At 40.5% G+C, this 19838-nt stretch overlaps 1 protein-coding gene across 2 annotated transcripts in view; it reads left to right on the top strand.

Moving 5' to 3' along the window:
- Positions 1-17451, top strand: part of LOC141776444 (vasoactive intestinal polypeptide receptor 2-like) — a 53761-nt gene extending 36310 nt beyond the window's left edge. For both annotated transcript variants that reach the window (XM_074650054.1, XM_074650055.1), the window contains exons 5-13: positions 3842-3939; positions 5301-5433; positions 7133-7283; positions 8171-8231; positions 10586-10655; positions 12699-12790; positions 14082-14211; positions 14337-14378; positions 15963-17451. In XM_074650054.1, coding sequence (XP_074506155.1) covers positions 3842-3939; positions 5301-5433; positions 7133-7283; positions 8171-8231; positions 10586-10655; positions 12699-12790; positions 14082-14211; positions 14337-14378; positions 15963-16136 — 951 coding nt within the window. In that variant the 3' untranslated portion in view covers positions 16137-17451. The remainder of the gene's footprint in view (positions 1-3841; positions 3940-5300; positions 5434-7132; positions 7284-8170; positions 8232-10585; positions 10656-12698; positions 12791-14081; positions 14212-14336; positions 14379-15962) is intronic.
- The last annotated feature ends 2387 nt before the right edge of the window (positions 17452-19838 follow it).

The raw sequence follows: 19838 nt of genomic DNA, 5'->3' as shown, positions 1-19838 counted from the left end.
TCATTTGATCTGAAATGTCACTATAATCAATTTTATTTCTAGTAAAATTTAAAAAATATATATAAATCATATTAAAGGAGAAATCTCCAGACTGCTAAACTTTTGCTTCAGTTTTTAGTCTCCCTTCTTTTTTTTGTTTCTCTTGGTGCATCTTCAATTTCATCGCTATCTTTAACATCGTGGTTATAACAGACAGAGTTTTGTCTCTCCATGAATATGTTCCCTTCGCCTTATTCTTAAGAAAATCGCGTCAAATCCTCTCTCAGTGTTTTATTTTCTGAATCATCTTTTATGTCCTGAGTGAAAAGGAATCCGACCTGGTTAATTGGTGTTGACACATTACAAGACATTTCACAATAGACGGACTGGAAGCAGAACAGCAGGTCACAGAGAGTGCAGACCAGATGTAACTTCCCCACAAACACCTCATTGTCTTTAAGTGGTACAAAGAACAAATCAGCTTTAAGTCTCAGCGTTCTCATCATTTGGAATTTCTTTTTTCATGAAATATCTAAAGTTAGTTTATAAAACATTTCTATCTATTCACTACACCAAAATCAATTTTCAGTTTCAGTTATTAGCCATGATAACGGAGTAACTCCAGGGGGGAAAGTGTCACACAACAACAACTATTGGATAGATTGCCGCACAATTTTGTGCAGACATTGATGATGCCCAGAAGAAGAATATTAAAGAATTTGGTGATCCTCTGACTTTTCCTCTAGCGCCACCAACAGGTCCAACATTGAATTGTCACAATTAGGGCTGTCAAAGTTAACGCGATAATAACGCGTTAACGCAAATTCATTTTAACGCCACTAATTTCTTTATCGCATTAACGCAACTTGCAATTTTTAGGTTGTAGTGGGCTCAGTTTTAATGCTAGAATGAAGATACTGGTATCATATGAAACTAGAAAACCTAAAGAATCCATCGGTACCAACCATGTCATACCAGCTTGCTGCGAAGGAGGCTAAATAACACTCCAAACTTGCGCAAAATTTTGCCGAGGAAAAACTGTCATGGCCATTTTCAAAGGGGTCCCTTGACCTCTGACCTCCAGATCAGTGAATGTAAATGGGTTCTATGGGTACCCACGAGTCTCCTCTTTACAGACATGCCCACTTTATGATAATCACATGCAGTTTGGGGCAAGTCATAGTCAAGTCAGCACACTGACACACTGACAGCTGTTGTTGCCTGTTGGGCTGCAGTTTGCCATGTTATGATTGGAGCATATTGTTTTATGCTAAATGCAGTACCTGTGAGGGTTTCTGGACAATATCTGTCATTGATTTGTGTTGTTAATTGATTTCCAATAATAAATATATACATACATCTGCATAAAGCAAGCATATTTGTCCTCTCCCATGTTGATAAGAGTATTAAATACTTGAAAAGTCTCCATTAAAGGTACATTTTGAACAGATAAAAAAATTTGTGATTCAGTTGCGATTAACTGTGATTCAATATTTTAATAGATTGACAGCCCTGGTCACAATACTTTGGTTTGTGACCAAATACCTGCATAACTAATGACATTCCCATCAGCTTCAGCTGTACTTTGTGTTTAGTGCTAATCAGAAAATGTTAACATGCTAACGCAATAAACTATATTGGAAATAAATCAGCATGTATCATTGCTACCATGTTAGCATGCTGGAGTTAGCATTTATCTCAAAGCACAATGATTTACTTTACCAAAGTAAAACAAATATTGTTGACTGTTTATGGATTGAATACATATATATTCACTTTTTAAATCTACGTGACGTTGCATTTTAATAAAATCACATGAAGTCCATCACCTAGAAAATGAACTACAGTATGATGATGTACCAGCAGGCAACAGAATATCATGTTAGCAGATATTTGATCACTTCCCATCAAAACAAACCGCCCGTCTCTGCTGATGTGATCTCTCTCTGCTGTGTGAGCTGCATCTGCATCTTATTTTAGCAGAAAGTTCAACAAATCATGGAAGAAAGGTGTTTTATTGTGATGCAAGATGATATTTTACTGACTGGATACACCAGATTTTTCATCGTTTGTGTTTTGAAATTATATAATTTATCGTCAAATCATCCAGATTTATTCAATGAGAGACGTCACTGTGTATTTTTCTGTCTTTGTCATCACATGGAGGAAATCTCAGTTTTGAAATGAGACTTCTGCCATCCTGTGAGTTCCTGTCTGCAGCTTCCTCCTGCTCACTTGTTTGGCTCGTTTTGTGTCACGAACGGCATCGCTGAATTACCCATTATACTGCCTCCCTCTCTCTCTCTCTCTCCTGTGTTAGTACCTCTCCTCCCAATTCACTGTCAGTGAGCTTCACTGGCAGTGAATCCAACAAAGATTGCCAGATCTGCAGCCGTAACAAATAACAACGGTCATTTTAATCATAACGCTGATCATTTAAATAAAAAAGTCCAATAAGAGTTTTTATTTTCCTTTTTTAATGACAATTCTTCATTTAAACTTTTCTCTTTGTGTCAGAGTCATAGTTTTACAGTGCACAGTGAGAAAATATTCCTCCTAAGCTGTTTCATGAAGTAGTCGTGAAATTGAATCTATTTGATTCGTGTACATAGACACGAATTTCCCTTTTTTTTTGTGACGTCAGGACAACTTTCAAGCATTCTCCTACAAATGTCCAGCAACACGTGACGCACATGTCCTTTTCCACTCCAGTCTTTTCAATATAAAACTAGTTAGGTTTAGGAAAAGATTGTGGTTTGGATTAAAATAACTCCTGAAGTGACGTTACTTAAGTACGGAAGTTACGTGACAAGTAAATCAATTTTGACTTCTGGTTTCACACGGGACACGAACACCAGTCTCCTGGGTGAAAGTCTGTGTTTGTTGATCCTCCCCGACCTCCTCCCTACGTGGCGTTCAACGCTCTCTATACTTCCCGGTTCACAAATACGTGGATTACACACGAATTGATTTCGTGATGACCATCACGAAGAAAATGTGAAATTTGTTTCTATGCTCACAAATCAATACATTACATTTTGTGACTCTTTTTCTCCTTCCAACCAGAAATGTGGGCTTTTCTTTTGGGCATGCATCTCTGCAAGCTGTCGGCTAGTTGGTTTGTGTACAACGCACAGGGCTGACTGTCAACAGGCAAGAGGCCATGTGTCACAAACTGCCATAACAAACCCCATCCAGACACATATTCCGAATGCGCTGTATACTTGTCCAAAGAATGCATCTAAAACCTGAATAATATTGGGATATCCCACATGTCTTAATCGAGGATACACACTCATGTGTTATAAATACAACAACATTACACATTCCTACGCATTTTAGCCTTTTCGCGTGTCATTTGTGTGCCACGCAAACATCCACAGTTTAGGCAAGAAAACCAGTCAGTACAGGATACATGGTGTACAAATGACACAGGGAAATAAAGAAAGCCATACTTCGTGCACGCTAAACACCTCGTGCATTATCGTGGCATTTATACATCTTTTTGTGCTGCTTATACAGAAAATGCTCCATTCGGAATAAGGCCTAATTCATATTCGGGATAATAGTGGAATAATAAAGTGCATGTAAGCGTAGTCATTGAGGGGTGCAGAGGAGGGACATCTTTTTCTTGTACTGTTCAACAGCAGATGACATGTTGCCTCCTCTGTCTATCTTTATTTATTTGACCAGTTTCCAAGGTGTTATGGGTGTAGCTGCTGTTTCTATAACTTAACACTAATTCAAAAGTTGAAGGTAGAATTTAGAGATATTATCCTTCCAGCTGGCTGAGTTCCTGATGCTGTGATGATGAAGATTATATAACAGTAACCCTGCTCCTCTGCTCTCTCTCTCTCTGCAGCTGATCTTCTACGTGGTCGTCCAGACGTTGTACACTCTGGGTCACAGCCTGTCTTTGATCGCCCTCACCACGGGGAGCGCCATCCTCTGTCTGTTCAGGTAAGAACAAATATTACTATATTATCTAGTGTTGACGATTGACCAGACGAAGGTCTCTCCATGAACATGATTTAGATCTGATCCTAGTGTTGGCTTTTCCTGCCTCAGCGTAGGCTGAGGTAGTGGGGCTCTGCAGCGTGTCTCCCTGCTCTCTCCGCCCGCAGCCGGAGAGAGCAGGGAGACACCGGCACCCGGTCGGTAACGAGACTACAACGTGTCTCTCTGCGGAGCTCCGTCACTTCACAAGACACGGGAAACCTCTGTTGGTCTGGAGGAGCTGCAGCATTTATTTCTGCACAAACGCCCACTGAACATTCACTAGATATTCTCAGAGCTACTAACTTTTCTGCAGTGTGGAATGAGCGCGCGTTCACGTCTAGAGGTATGATGATATGATGCCAGTATCTTCACTTTAAATATCTTCTCACTTTAAATCTGAGCCTGACGAGTTAAAAAATTGCTTTAATGCGTTAAAGAATTTAGTGGTGTTAAAACGACTTTGCGTTATTATCACGTTAACTTTGACAGCCTTAATATTATCACATGAAGTAAAACCTCAGAGGTTCCCGTGTGGAAGCTCGGTCTCCAAAATACAAAACAGTAAAAAAAAGACACAGAAAAAACTTCTAGTAATGACTAATTACTGAAGAAGAGTGGCTGGTGTTGATTTCAGGCTCATCTTTTAGGTCTCTGTTTGTTTCTTCGTGTGCTGATTGACATTTCAGCTGAGTCTGAGGAAGAGCTGTCACTTTAATTGGATATTAAATGAAAAGGCGCTGGCAATTAGCCATATTCTCATTTCACAGATTTATCATTAATTGTCAACAGATGTGTGTGTGCGTGTGCGTGTGCGTGTGCGTGTGCGTGTGCGTGTGCGTGTGTGTGTGTGTGCGTGTGCGTGTGCGTGCGTGTGTGTGTGTGTGTGTGTGTGTTTGTGTGTCGGCCTCTCAGTTTACGGCTTAATTGGATTTAGATTTATTCAGTTTGTTAATTTAAATTATGTTGATTGGAGCTTCTTCTTAATTTTACTTTGCTGTTGGGATTAGTTTTAAAAATCCGCTGGAGGTTTGACCAAAGCAGTGAAGCTTTAACGGAGTAAATATGCATAAATCACATATCTGTGACAAGATATGATAAACAACAGACATGAAAAATATGTTTTACGGGCTCATTTATCTCACACACTGAGCAAGAAAGTTTTCTTTTAATGACATCAGTAATTTAAATTTTCAGTGTACATGTGTTTGATGATGGTTAATCCTTTTATATTTAGATTAAAACTCCTCTACACCACAGGTAGAGCTAATCTGAGCTCAGCTAATTTGTCTATAATCTGTATATTTTGTGTAACATCTGTGCAGGAAGCTCCACTGCACCAGGAACTACATCCACCTCAACCTCTTCTTCTCCTTCGTCCTGAGAGCCGTGGCCGTGTTGGTGAAAGACGACATCCTCTTCAACCGAACCTCGCAGTGCTCCAACCTGCCGTCACTGGTGAGGTCGCCACCTCTGTAAACAGGAGGCTACACACTCGTGTGTTAACAGCACATCTGTCACAGGAGGAGAAACAGTCTCAGCTTGATGTTTCCAGCCACAGTTTGTAAAATTAAATCAAACTGGAAATGAGGTTTTACAGAAATGCGACTTTCTATTTTTCTATTTACTGGAAATATTTTTGCAGCTCATGTCTTATAACATGATAAAAACTAACCAACCATCTACTGTGAGCATAATTGAATTGAGTTGGTCTGACTTTATACTGAAGTCCTCTCCAGACACATATTGTGTTGTGATTGAGGCTGCATGTTGGCTTTTTTGATACCTTACTCTTTTTTATTTAACAAAACAAACCAAACTTTCCCAAATTCAACCCTCTGAGACCCACAGTAGACCAGTTTTTATCTTTCTTTAGTGGGGTAAATGGGGTCTTTAGAGGGAGATAGCAGGTCAGCAGTAGATGTCACATAGAAGTGGTGCACATCATTTGAAAGCTGGGAACCTGAAGATTAATTTGAGATGCAGCTCAGCACTGTGTGTCAAGTGTATAAGGGTTTAGAACATTATGATAGAAGTATATGATGGCTATCTCCATGCTCTATTATGTCTCATAAGTTGTTGCAGCAATTTTGGGGTTGATACCATTTGTTACACAGATTTGGTGCTAAATTTAACCATTTTTACCACTCAAGAATTGATAAAAATTATCAATAATCCCTCTAAAATACCACATTAAGACACCAAGACCCTGAGGAACAGCATAGAAAAAGCCATGCTGCGATTTGGGATCAAAAACTTTTGACATTTTGAGATTTCTGCAAGAATTGCATTTTTTGGCGATTGGATGGCGAGCACTTCTGTTCTGGAAACTGCTCAGAAACCCCCTTATTGGCAATCTACCTAGGAAAGCCATCCATCCTCTGAATGCTCTAGGTCTCTAGTTTATGGCTGTAAAGTTTCATGAGGCTGTGATTATCCTAGAGGTCACCACAGGTCATCTTATACAGGGAGGTCAAGTTTTTTTTTTTTAAATGGTCTCACTCCAATGAAATGTCTCCTATGGGGACTAACATCATCACACATGAATACAGTTGGGCTCATTGGATCCACAAGAGTCTCAGTTTTACAGTGATACCCAATTAATGTAATTACAAGACTGTTTAGGGACCCCAGTATGCAGAAATATTCAAATACACCATTTTAGAATAGGAGAAAATAACACATTTATACTGCGTGCACCACTCCTACCCGGCTTTAGAGGACTTTCTCGCTCATTATACTCTTTATTATACCACGTAACTAACGTAATTTGAATAGGAATAATGCTGTCGGGGCGCTCTGACCTTTATACTTCCATCTACTATAATATAATGTTGGGATGTACAAATTAAAGCTCAACCTCCCGGTGAACTCACTGATTACCCCGGTGGAAACGGAGGATATATGTCCACATATCAGAATAATTAGCATAATTGCCTGGTTAGCCTACATTGTCTCATGGTCACATGCAGCCCTGCAAAGACAAACAATAGGATGTGCAGTATATCAGAAAATGACTTAAAGGTTAATTTTGTGTCACCGGTAATGTTGTTACAGAATTGCTGATAATTTTGCGACATTTTCCATTAATAATAATAATTATTATTAGTTAATCAATAATTAACATTTCTGGGTTGGATGCCTTTGTATGTTTCAGGTGGGATGTAAAGCCAGCCTGGTGTTTTTCCAGTACTTCATCATGGCCAACTTCTTCTGGCTGCTAGTGGAGGGTCTGTACCTCCACACTCTGCTTGTCGTCATCTTCTCGGAGAACAGACACTTCATCGTCTACATGTTCATCGGCTGGGGTGAGTTTTTATTTAATATGAGGTTTAGTATCTTTTGGAATGAAGAGGAGTTGACTTAGATGTTTAAAGCATTATTAATATTTTTTTATGCTCAATCGTGTGTCAGAAGTCGGCCGATTAGCCTGTTGTCAGGCGTTATCAGTCTCTACAAGCACCGTAGATGTGGGTCAGTAGGGCCCTACTACACCCAATAGTAGGTTTTATCATCTATTCACATGGTTGATCACCGAAAGAAGGTTTAAAAGAAGACGACAGCGACCGCTGTAGGATAGACAGCGGTCTTTTAGAATGAAACTCTATATGGGGTGGAGGTCAGGGGCGATGGATGGGACTTTCACCCAGGAGACCGGGGTTAAAAAAGGTGTTATTAATTTACGATAAATCGCGATTAAATAATTTTATCGATTGACAGCCATAGTAACAACGTAGCATTACAACGTAACAACGTAACAGCGTAAATAAAGAACAACGGCCCTTAGAAGACTTTCTTACGTAACATTACGTAACAAGCCTACAACGTAGCGAAACAACATAAAAGCGGAAAAAAACGTGAAACTTTACGCACGGGACACGAACAGCGGTCTTCCGGGTGAAAGCCTTGTGTTTGTTGGACCCATCCACCTCCCCTCTCGCCCGCCAGGCGTGTCTCTTTTGCTATTTAAACTACGTCACCACACTCCCAACGCACTTTCCGTGAGCCGTCTAATATTGATACGAATGGGTTTACATTGTAGTTAATCGAAAGCACAGTGTGCCACATACCGACGCCAAAGGATCCCTTGTGCGTCGGTATGGAACGCCGACGGCTGTGACAAAGCGTCAGTATTTGACATCCTGGGAATGACAACGGGCTGTTATATTAATGTCTTCTTTGTGGCGTTTTGCAGGAATCCCCACGGTGTTCGTCTTTGCGTGGGTGATGACGAGGATTTATCTGGAGGACACAGGGTGAGTCTCGCCAACCACTCATGAACCAATCACTCATCAGCATGAAAACATGATTCATATCGGTTATTTGAGTCCATCATAATGTTCAAATATATTACATAGATTAAATTGTATCATGGGAATCTGCATGCTATGTGTTGTCTGATTAATAAGTATGCGTAATTTGTTTTGTCAAATGGATATATGAACGTACGCCGTGCGCTCTTTGGAAGTGTCATTACTTTCTCCTTTATTATGTGATAGGAGAAATGGAATTAGAGATTGGCACACATTGATATTCAACATGGACTGCTTCGGTTGTTTCATTAAATCCACAAATTACATTTTATCGATTAGATGAAGCAGGCAGCTGTGAATGTGGCTCGGTTGCCAGAATTATAAGACAAATATCCCCCATGTCAAAGAGCACTTTATTGGATAATTCAGCTGGTGGGATTTGCACTGAGTTGTTATCGTTAGAGCCTGCATGGTGCCGCGGATCCGCTCGGCTCGTGTTGCACATTATTACAGCTGACACCGCAGCTCATCACTGAGCCTGTCACACTGAGTGGGTGTAATCTTAAAAAGACTTTGTGAAACAACTCAAAAGCAATCACAGAGCAGCAGTCTGATAACAATGGACAGCAAGGATACGGCTCCACAGTGTGAGGAGACTGTTTATCAGTCACTTGATAAAGGGCGTGAGATGCATTTGAAATATCCAGAAAAGGCCTTGAGTTGAGATTATTTAGTTATATTTTTGTAGTCCTAGAGAGAGACTGAAGACTCCAGTTGAGATTAAAGGCGTTAACACACTGACGAATAAATGACACCAAAATGTTAAATACTCACCAGCGAATATTATTTTATTTTACCTTTATTATGAAAGGTAAGAGTGGGGCAGACGCAGAACATATAGGAGTCAAGTCAATTACATTTATACAGTATAGCCTAATATCACTAATTTGTCTCAGGGGGCCTTACATTCTATACAGGATACGACACCCTCTGTCCTTTACAGTACGACCCTCTCATCTGATGAGGAAAAAAAAAAAAAAAAAAACTTTTAACAGGGGAATAAATGGAAGAAACCTCAGGAAGAGCAACAGAGGAGGGATCCCTCTTCCAGGACGGATAGACGTGCAATAGATGTGGTGTGTACAGAGTAACAACATCATGAAAAAATACAACATAGACAATCCACATAACAAAAACTGATACATATAATGTGAACATATATGAAAAGGATGGATCTAGGAGATGTAAAGTAGCTTCCAGGCGTCGTCAAACAGATAGAGCCTGAGCAACACGACTTCCTCTCAACCATGGAACCTATAGAGAGATTTTAGTTTTTAGTTCACAATTTGCTTTGGTAATGTATTCGTATGTTTCCCATGCCAATAAGCCATACTTGCCAACCTTGAGACCTCAGAAATAGGGAGGATTTCAAAAACATAGTGGGAGTTTCAGAGACTTTGTTTCCTGCGTCCTGGTGACTTTTAAAGAATGAAAATAACAAAATAATAAGTAGACTGCAACAGCATTTTTGTTAAATAGGCCTACTTTTAATTTTACTTTTGATTCTCAGGAAAGAAAACTAAATAATTTCGCCCTCTGGCGTGAACTTGTGTGAATCTCTGGTATAAACTAGGCAAATATACATCAGTTTTCATTCATTCATTCATTTTTGCTCCTGTGTGAGCATTTCTTTCTCCTTCTCTCACTCACTGAAAGTCATTTCAGACACAATGCGACAACGGCACCACTGCGCTCTGAAACGCGAGCGCAGCTCAGACCGCGACACGGTGTCGCGAGCAGACATTTGGTGTAGCTCTATTGACGTCCGGGTGGTAACAGTAGAGCTTATACACGCTGTACAGTGCCAGAAACATAATGAAAAGGAAAAAAGGTGTGAAAAATTGCCATAAATTGGGAGAAATACGGGAGAATTGTGGCCCCCGGGAGGAAACCAGGAGATGGCAAGTATGCAATAAGCCCCTTTGGACTGAATTGAATTGATAGAGAGGCTAAAATCTCCTGGAGGACGGAGGTCCAGATCCGTCAGAGCGAGGTCCCAGCATGGCCGATGGTCCAGGACAGAGAAGCCTGGGCTACCTTGCTTAGACCTGGATAAGAGTGCCAAAAATGGATGGATGGATTTGTGACTTATTGCCCTGAAGGACATGAGACTTACTTTAAGCTGAGAATGACTATTAAAAAGTTCTGGGCCAGACTCACCCTTGCAAACTTCCACTGAGTAGGTAGCAGCCTGGCTCTCCCACTGCTTGCAACCATCCACACTTTTCTGTTTCCGTTTTTTGCTGTACAAATATATACAGTGTATGTTATAATAGTTACATTTATGGTTCCTTCAGATGCTGGGAGAGAAACGACAACCCCATACCCAACTGGGTGATCAACGGACCAATCGGACTCTCCATTTTGGTAGGTTGAGGTTCATTACCTCCTGTTTGTCTGCAGGTGTTTCACATGCTTGTCAGTTCAAAGATCACTAAGCAAATGGAAAAATGGATTATGAGTTATTGTTCAGGCTTTCCAATAAAGCATTGCACGATTTAATGATGGCAGATTTACCCCTCGAAATCTGTGCTCATTTTTTGAAGCAATTAGTCCTTGATTTCAGACAGAAGTGAACAAAATCTCGCTTCTCATTTTAGCTGGCAACCGTCAAAGTAAAGTTGATGATTCACGTAGAAGACACAGAAGTAAAGGAGACATTTCTTGTATTGCTGGGTAGAGTTAGTAGTCGTGTCTAGAAGGTAACCCACAAGTTGCGAAAACGTGCAGAAATTTGTGCGAGACTCGCTGCCCGATGACCTATCCTAACCTTAACTACTCAAGGTCAATGTCTAACCTTAACCCCTTACATTCCGACCTCTTTTTTTAGAGGTGTGGGGGAAAGGGGATGTTCAGGGGGAGATAAAAAGTCAACAATGTCACATAGAAGTGGTGTACATCATCTGAAAGCTGGAAACCTGAAGATTAATTTGAGAGCACTCAGCACTGTGTGTCAAGTTGTTCTAGTCATTAATAAAAGTGTATCAGGGCTTAGAACATGATGATATGAATTTGTGACATCCATCCCCATGCTCTATTATGTCTCATAAATTGTTGCAGCAAGTTTTGGGTTACACAGATTTAGGGCTAAATTTAACCAGTTTTTTACCACTGGAGAATTGATAAAAATGATCAATAAATATCACATTAAGACACCAAGACCTTGAGGAACAACATAGAAAAAGCCATGCTGTTATTTGGGATCAAAAACTTTTGACATTTGGAGATTTCTGCAAGAATTGCATTTTTCAGCGATTGGATGGCGAACACTTCTGTTGTGTAAACTGCTCAGAAACCCCCTTATTGTCAATCTAGCTAGAAAAGCCATCCATCCTCTGAATGCTCTAGGTCTCTAGTTTGTGGCTGTAAAGTTTCATGAGGCTGTGATTATCCTAGAGGTCACCACAGGTCATTTTATACAATCAGGTCAAATTTCAAACATTGTCAATGGCTTCTATACTAAGATCACACATGAATACAGTTGAGATCATTGGATCCACAAGAGTCTCAGCTTTACAGTGATACTTAATTTATGTAATTCAAGACTGTTTATGGACCCCAGTATGCAGAAATATTCAAATACATAATTTTAGAACAAGCGAAAATAACACATTTGTACTGCATGCAAGAAGTGGTAATGTCTGTAAAGGGGAGACTCGTGGGTACCTATAGAACCCATTTTCTTTCACATATCTGGAGGTCAGAGGCAAAGGGACCCCTCTTTTTGAAATTCACCATGCTAGTTTTTCGTCGCCAAAATTTAGCGTTATTTAGTAATCTTCCCGACAAGCTAGCATGACACGGTTGGTACCAATGGATTCCTTAGGTTTTCTAGTTTCACGTGATATCAGTATATTCCCAATACCTTGAAAACTGAGCCGAAAGACAGAGTAGCCGTTGGGGCTTGTCGAAGTTTTAAGGGGTTAAACATTCAAGGTCAATGCCTAACCTCAACCATCTAGAGAGCAACTTGTGGGTTACCTTCTAGACGCGACCAGAGCTAGTTAACCTAGAACAGTTGTTGTAAGAAAACAGACACCGTTCAATTGTTTAGTTTTGAAATACATAATAGTAACAGTAGTAAGATTTTATGCTTCATTCTTGGTATTTTTAAATGATATGTTTGAGATGCCCCAAAAATCCTATATGGTGATTTCACAAAATGTCACAAAACTGTTTCCATTTGTAATGCTTTAAAAGGAACCAAAGATGCACCAGAGAAAACAAATTAAAGTCCAGTTTTCTCTGAACAGAGCACTCAGTTTCTATTTCTGTCTTAACTTTTCATTCGTTGCTTTCTGTGGGTGGAAAACTGTCCCAAGACTGCAAAATAAAACCACCCCCTGTGTGTTTTTCTCTGACTCTCATCAGTTGCTCTGATAGATCTATTGTTTCCTCCCTGTCTCCAAGGTGAACTTCATCCTGTTCATCAGCATCATTCGGATCTTGGTTCAGAAGCTGAGGTGTCCTGACGTGGGCGGCAACGACCAATCACAATACAGGTATTTCTCGAGGGGCACAAACGCTACACCTGCTCGTGTGTCAGCATGTAAACTTGTGTGGATAAGAGTCAGCTAAATGCCTAAAAAAAACAGATAATCTGAGACGCTCAGAACATTTTTATCCCCTCTGTGTTCGCCGTCTGGAGAGATAAGCATGACGCTAACACTCTTTCACCAAGACAGCGTTTGATGATGCAGCCTTCAAGAAATGGAGAGTTGGAGGTAAAACCTCTATGCCTCAATGGAGCGACACATTCTTGCAAGATTCAGTGTGTTTGAGTCTTTGCCCAGTCAGAGGCGGTGTGTTTAATCTTCAGGCAATTTTACACCATGCAGGGAAATGTGAGCTGTGCTGAGCTGTCAGGTATTCTCAAGTCCCGTGGGGATGTAAGAGTCAGAGGCGAGAGGTGATGAAAAGCCTGGATAAGCCACTGCGGAATCTCCTGTTGGTGTAGGAGAAGATTCAGTGTCAGTCCTGTTCAGTGTAGGGCTTCTCTTAGGTCTCCTACATATGAAATGGATTCTTCAAAAGTAGTTAAATTGACAGATATTGTGACACACCCCATAAATAAAAGAATTGCAAAATAAAGCCAGGCCGAATGGGAGATGGTAGACCTAAACTCCTGTCATTTCATAATGCTAACTCTGATTGATCCCAAATTTGGTGACAAATTGGGACAATCCCAGCCAAAGGTTCCTAAAAGTAAATTAATACATTCATCATTGACCTTTTCCGCTTATTGTGCTTATGTGTTTGTAGTACTGTATTTCCTCAATGCATCAATATATTCACATTCTGATGTCTGATCTCCTATCCACTATCACACCAAATTTGGGATCAATCAGAGCTTGCATTATGAAATTACATGAGTTTAGGCGTACCATTGCCCATTCGGCCTGGCTCAAAATCTCACATGGTTCCTAAAAGGTAACTAGCCAAAAGTCATATTAATACATTTCTTGTATTGCTGGGTTGAGCTGGTGGTCATGTCTAGAAGGTAACCCACAAGTTGCAAAAACGTGCAAAAATGTAACCGAGGCTAACCTTAACTATTCAAGGTCAACGCTTAACCTTAACATTTCCAGGTCAATGCCTAACCTTAATTATTCAAAGTCAATGCCTAACCTTAACTAGGGGTAACTCAAGATCCCACTAGCCTAAAGGGGAAAACTGACCCTTTACAGCATATCAACAATGTATGACCTCATACAACAGCAATAAGAACAAACATTACCTCTGTTACAGTTGAATGGTGCTACAAAGAACTGTTTTATGTTTTGTTTTTTTCAGGAGGTTGGCCAAATCCACTCTCCTGCTGATCCCTCTGTTTGGGATCCACTATGTGGTCTTCGTTTCTCTCGGTGAATCCATCGCAGAGGATTATAAGATATTCTTTGACCTGGCACTCGGATCCTTTCAGGTGCTGCATTATTATTATTCCCTCCAATCAGCCTCCCACTCCAATCCCTACATGACATTATCATTAATATTTCTTAATGAATGAAAGTGAATGTGTTTTTAACATTACTGTGTTGTTTTCTCCAGGGTCTGGTTGTGGCCATTCTGTACTGTTTCCTAAACAGTGAGGTACGTTTTCATTATATGCACAGTACATAGTGTGTAGTAATACTAATAAGAAGTAAACACTGTGGCATTTCCAATCAACATTAATTAGCATAACATTATTTTCCTTTTAATATTTTATTTTAGAAGAGGAAAAAAAATAATAAAGCTTTTGAAAAATTCCCATAAATGTGTGCAGTCAGCTGATAGCACGCTTATTTTAAAAATACACCGCTTAATTTCAATGTGGTCTTAAGTGGGAACATTTCATAAGCAGTTAATTATGTTTTTCTTTGAGGTAAAATTAGTGTGTGTCCAAATTCCATCATTAGATATTTTTCACTAAAAATATTTTGAATTATATTATTCAAACATCAAGTGCTTAAAACAGTAGAGTGGCATCTGTTCAAACATGGGCTGTGTGTCATAACTCTGCAGCTCCTTGTTTGTTGCAAACACCAGCATCTAAAAGACTGATAAAACAATTCAAGTGAAATCTGACCAGCGAACTTCTTGTTCCAGTTATTACAACTAATAAAATCATCCATCCATCCATCCATTAGCTGTAACCGTTTATCTTATTCATAAAAAAACGTCTTCACATGTTGAAAATCATCATCCAACAAACACAAGGCTTTCATCCATGGATGTATAAAGAGAACTGGATACAGCGTTGTAGGCGGGCTCTCGTTCATTCCCATGAGAGTGGCTCAATGGCACATGAAGCCGAAATGGCTCGACTTCCAAGTACCCGGATCTTCCGACGATCCTCCGCATCCATTGGGCCCGTGGAGCAGGCGCAGTAGCGTTTCCTTTAACTCCGTCTCCCAGCCCTCGCTGCAGCCTCGGTCTGGGTCTCATTCACATGAACAGAGGAAGGAAAATAACTCTGGATTCAGCTATTTTACAACTTTTAGGACCCAATGATTTAAATAAGGGCTATTCAAGTGTTCAGACTGGGAAGTTGATTTACCTAAAAAAAAATTATCCACTGAGTTACAGACATGTCTTTTCCAATGTGAGTCTATGGGATGGCATCGCTTGACCGACACGGAAGTTGTAGTACCGCAGTTTGGACCCTATGAAAATTGGCATCAACGACCGGCGCTCTTCCTGGGGGGCTTGCTTTCATCCACTGTTGTGTGTCCCGTGCGTCACGTTACAATACACTGTTCGTTCGTGTCCTCGTGTTCACAACGTTCAGTGTCATTTTCACTGTAAAAACATAATAGTTTTAAGCCCAACCACGTTGTTTTTTCCTAAACCTAACTATAGTGGTTTTATTGCCTGATCCTCAGCATGTGTTTTTGTTTACTTCACAACATTAACCACGTGTTTACTGTGAAAAGAGTGAAGCCGGGGGGTCTGACAAAGCGTCAGAATTGGGATGACAACGTTTCATCATGAGGTGTTACAACTAATCCTTCATTACAAATGCAGTACCACTGTTGGCCATTAAATGTCCCATTTTTGCAGTTTCAAATCTGTATTTGAAACCGTAAACTATTTTCAGCACGTATGCGGCTAAACGAGTGATTCAGTGCTTTGGAAAGCTTTGTTTTCCCCATAACTAGTTTGCCCCATTTGTTTATTAATCTGTTTTTGCAGGTTCAGGGGGAGCTCAAGAGAAAGTGGCGGAGTATGTGTCTGAACTGCCGTCTGAACAGAGAGCACCTCTTCAACAGCGCGTTCGCCTCCAGGAACGGTTCAGAGCACATGGTGCAGTTTCACCGCAACTCCCGAACCCAGTCCATCATGCAGACAGAGACCACAGTGCTGTGAGGACTTGAGGGATCCTTTAAAAAAAAAAACAAAAAAAAAAAACACAGTCTCCAGGTTGACCTGGGTCGAATAATTTTACAAAACGGTTTTAACACAAAGTTGAGGTGAAGTACCACATGGGTGGGACCTGCACATCATTTCAGAGCAGATTTTGGTTTTAGCTTTACATACTGTATGTCTGCGAGCCTTCAAAATGTACCTTAAGTGGGCCTGAAGCAGTTCTGATTCATCCTATGAGGGTGTGCTTGTGTTTGCTGCCGAGAAAGAACCATTCCTATTCAGTGAGTCAAGAAAGGACAGGTCTTGTAGACAATCGTTGCAACAACCTCATTTTTACTCTGTTTTTCAGGACCTGTGCACATCAGAAAGGTAAGAAATGTACAAACTTTGTCAGAGCCATAATATTGTGACAATGTGCGGTTGATATAAGTGAAACATTTATGAGAGAAATAGGTATTTTATGAAGCCTCGTACATTAGCTATAAAGGGAAATCTTGAAATGCGGTCGTGTTCGTGAGTTAGCGTAACTGAACTGGAATTCATAATCGCAGACATAATTGCAGATTGCACACATCATAGTGCGCTGTGCTTGCGCATTGCTCGGCACAGCAAAAAAGTTGTCATTGCGCGGTGCATGCCATTGGAAATAATAAGTTTCAGAGCGCAGTGGTACTGTTAATGCGTTCTGTGTGAAAGGCCCTTAAGCCTGAGGAAATGACAGCCCAATGACAGCATCAGTCGTTTCAACAAATGCCCCAAAACAGCGTGTTTGCGGTCAAGTGACAAAGCTCTCTAGTGGTTGTATGGAATAATGACTGTTGTCCATCGGGAGCAGCAACACATTCTCCCTTCCAACTAGTCAAATACCGCCACTTGGTTCAGTGCCCCTCCGGATCGGAGACCAACGCACGGGGTACCCCTCTTGCGTTACTTTTGGACGGACCAGGGACGGCGTGTCAATATACCCTCGTTACATGCATAGTGTCCTTTCAAAATAAACTTCCGTTTTCACAGGAAGTTAGGTTTAGGAAACACAACCACTTCGTTAAGGTTAGGAAACGGTCGTGGTTGATGCTAACTTCACTGACTAGCGACACACGGGGCTGGCAATACTTAAAACTCACGTGACTACTGACTCACTGTCTCACTGACTCACAGGGCTGACGACACCGATGACTCACGTGACTAAAGACTGACGTGACAAAATAAGTAAAGTTACTTTTAGTTTCACACGGGACACGAACAGCGGTCTCCTGGTTGAAAGTCTTGTGTTTGTTTGACCCTCCCGCCAACCCTGAACGGACTACGTCACGTTTACATTGGAGATAGTTGAAAGTGTTTCTGACGCCGAGAGGCACTGACCAAACGGCAGTATTTGACGAGTTGGGAGAGAGAACGGGTTGGGAGAAAAAGAGGAAACAGTGTGTCGTTTTTGCCAACAAAACATTGGACATAAACGCGTGAGACCGCTGCTTATTTCCCGTTTTCCACCGCGAGTCAATGTTGGTTTCTTTTAACCATGACCACGGTTGTTCCCTAACCCTAGCCAAGTCATTTTTCTGTCTAAAACTCATCAAACCATAACCATGACGACTGTATTGTTTAAACGCTGAGTTGTAACAGTTTTGGAAGATACTGACAAACAGTGTCGTCTTGCCGATAGTGGTGTCAAATCAGAAAACACTTATCTTATCGTTTAATTTGAAGGACTTGTTGAGGCAACAAGATCAGGTGGATAACTTTTAAAGACTGTTTCTTTGGTTTCGCCCATCAAGGTTTTACTCAACCAAGCAACATAATAGCAGGTCTACTACCCAAGAAGTTTGTACAATCAAGCTACGTGTGTTTGGTAAAATTAATCGATGGTTTTCAGACCATGTTATGTGCAGGTCAAAGTTTTCATTCCAGCTCAAATGCAGCAGCTGGTTTTTCCTACAAGTTTGCAGGAAAAGGTGGCAACTTCTTACTTTAGTGACGTATATTGTGGTTCATACACCCACGCCCACCCATCTGATACTTGAAGCTTGTTAAAATCACTTATAAAAATGATTAAAGAATAAATTTTTGACCCAGGTCAGCACATGAGCCCTGGTTGTCTGGGCTGCTGGTTAAAACACTGGTAAACAGGGTTGTTTTGTACCGATTCAGAACCCTAAACTGCATCATTTTAATGTACATTTAATGATATGATGTTATCGAGAAGTGCTGTGCATGCTCCAAACCGTTTATCTGTGCTATGATGGTTTTGATACTGTGCTAATCTGTTATGATGAAACAATGCAGGTGCTCAGACTGAAGATGCCATGTTAATGAAAAGGGAAAACTTGTTGTGTCCACCGGGAACTTCTGTTGCGATTGGTGGCGTAACCATTTGTCACTTGATTTGTTGACAAGCTCAATACAACCACCACAATTATTGTACTCAAACTATACAGTTTTCACACCATGGGTAGCTGGGAGAGGACAGGATATATTTCACAGATTTTTAATGCACAATTTGAGCAGGACTGATGTTTCCGTGGGAAGCCAGTGAGGGATCACATCCCACAATGATGTGTGTTGATCTACGCTGTAGGATTTCCATCCATTCCCACCTGCTCATGCAGCGATTTTGATCACTCCCACCCACAACACTGTTTTCTGTTGAAAATCCTCTCTGCCCCATCCCACAGGGAAAATAAGACCCTTATATCCTTAGAGCAATGTTTTTAATCTGAAGAAATGGTTCAGTAAGCCAAATCTTAAAGACTGGAAAAAAGCATTCTTAAAGGCGTTTAAGTAGTTGAAATGATAGGGATCACAAAAAATACTTCAACCGTGATAGTGTTATTTTCCAAAAAGTTCCATCTATTTCTTTCAAAGTATGTGAAAGCCAACAGGTTGCACAGATGAAAAGAAAGTGAGTGGGTAAGTGGCGACAAATTGAAAGTTTATTTTCCGACCTACATCAAGGAGGTTAAATGTTTTCGGAACAGTTTGTCAGTCTGTTTGTCTGTTGGGGAGCAGAATATCTCAAAAACGACCCAACATATGTCAGTGGAATTCGATGGAGGTTAAGGCCTTGAGGAACGCAAGAACCGATTCATTTTTGGTGCAAATAGAGCCACAATGTGGCCCTCTAAAAAGATTTGTTGTTGTTGTATAAATTTTGTATTTAATATCATTCTCAACCATGCTCAAGTGCAGTACAATCATAGTACTTAGATCACTGATATGAAAGATCAATTTAACACCAGTGGTTTAACTTACCTTGCTGTAGTGATCCAGATGTGTACTCACAGCCCATTTGAACGAAAAGGCGTATGAATGCCACGATATTGTGCAAGGCATTTAGCGTGCAATAAGCACACCTTTTTGTGTCATTTGTACACCATGTATCCTGTACTGACTGCAATGTAAACGTATCCACGTATAAATGCTACGGTAAGAGTTAGTGACGTAGCATAAGAAGCAACAAACACCGAACTTTTAACCAGGAGACTGGTGTTTGAGACCGATGTTGACCGTTGTTATGTTTATAAGTTACGTTAGTGACATCTGTCACGACATTTGTAACGTGTTTTCCGTAGTTGGGTTTTATTGTTTCCTTACATATTTTACTTAGTTTACGTTCTTATTTTAGGCCCAACCATGATGTTTTCCCTTAACCTAACTAAGTGGTTTGCTTGCCTGAACCTTATGGTACGTGTTCACAGGCTCCGT

This window comes from Sebastes fasciatus, chromosome 11, assembly GCF_043250625.1.
Source record: "Sebastes fasciatus isolate fSebFas1 chromosome 11, fSebFas1.pri, whole genome shotgun sequence".
NCBI classification, from domain to species: Eukaryota; Metazoa; Chordata; class Actinopteri; order Perciformes; family Sebastidae; genus Sebastes; species Sebastes fasciatus.
Note: the sequence above shows the minus strand (reverse complement) of the source record. Positions and strands in the feature narration are given on the sequence as shown.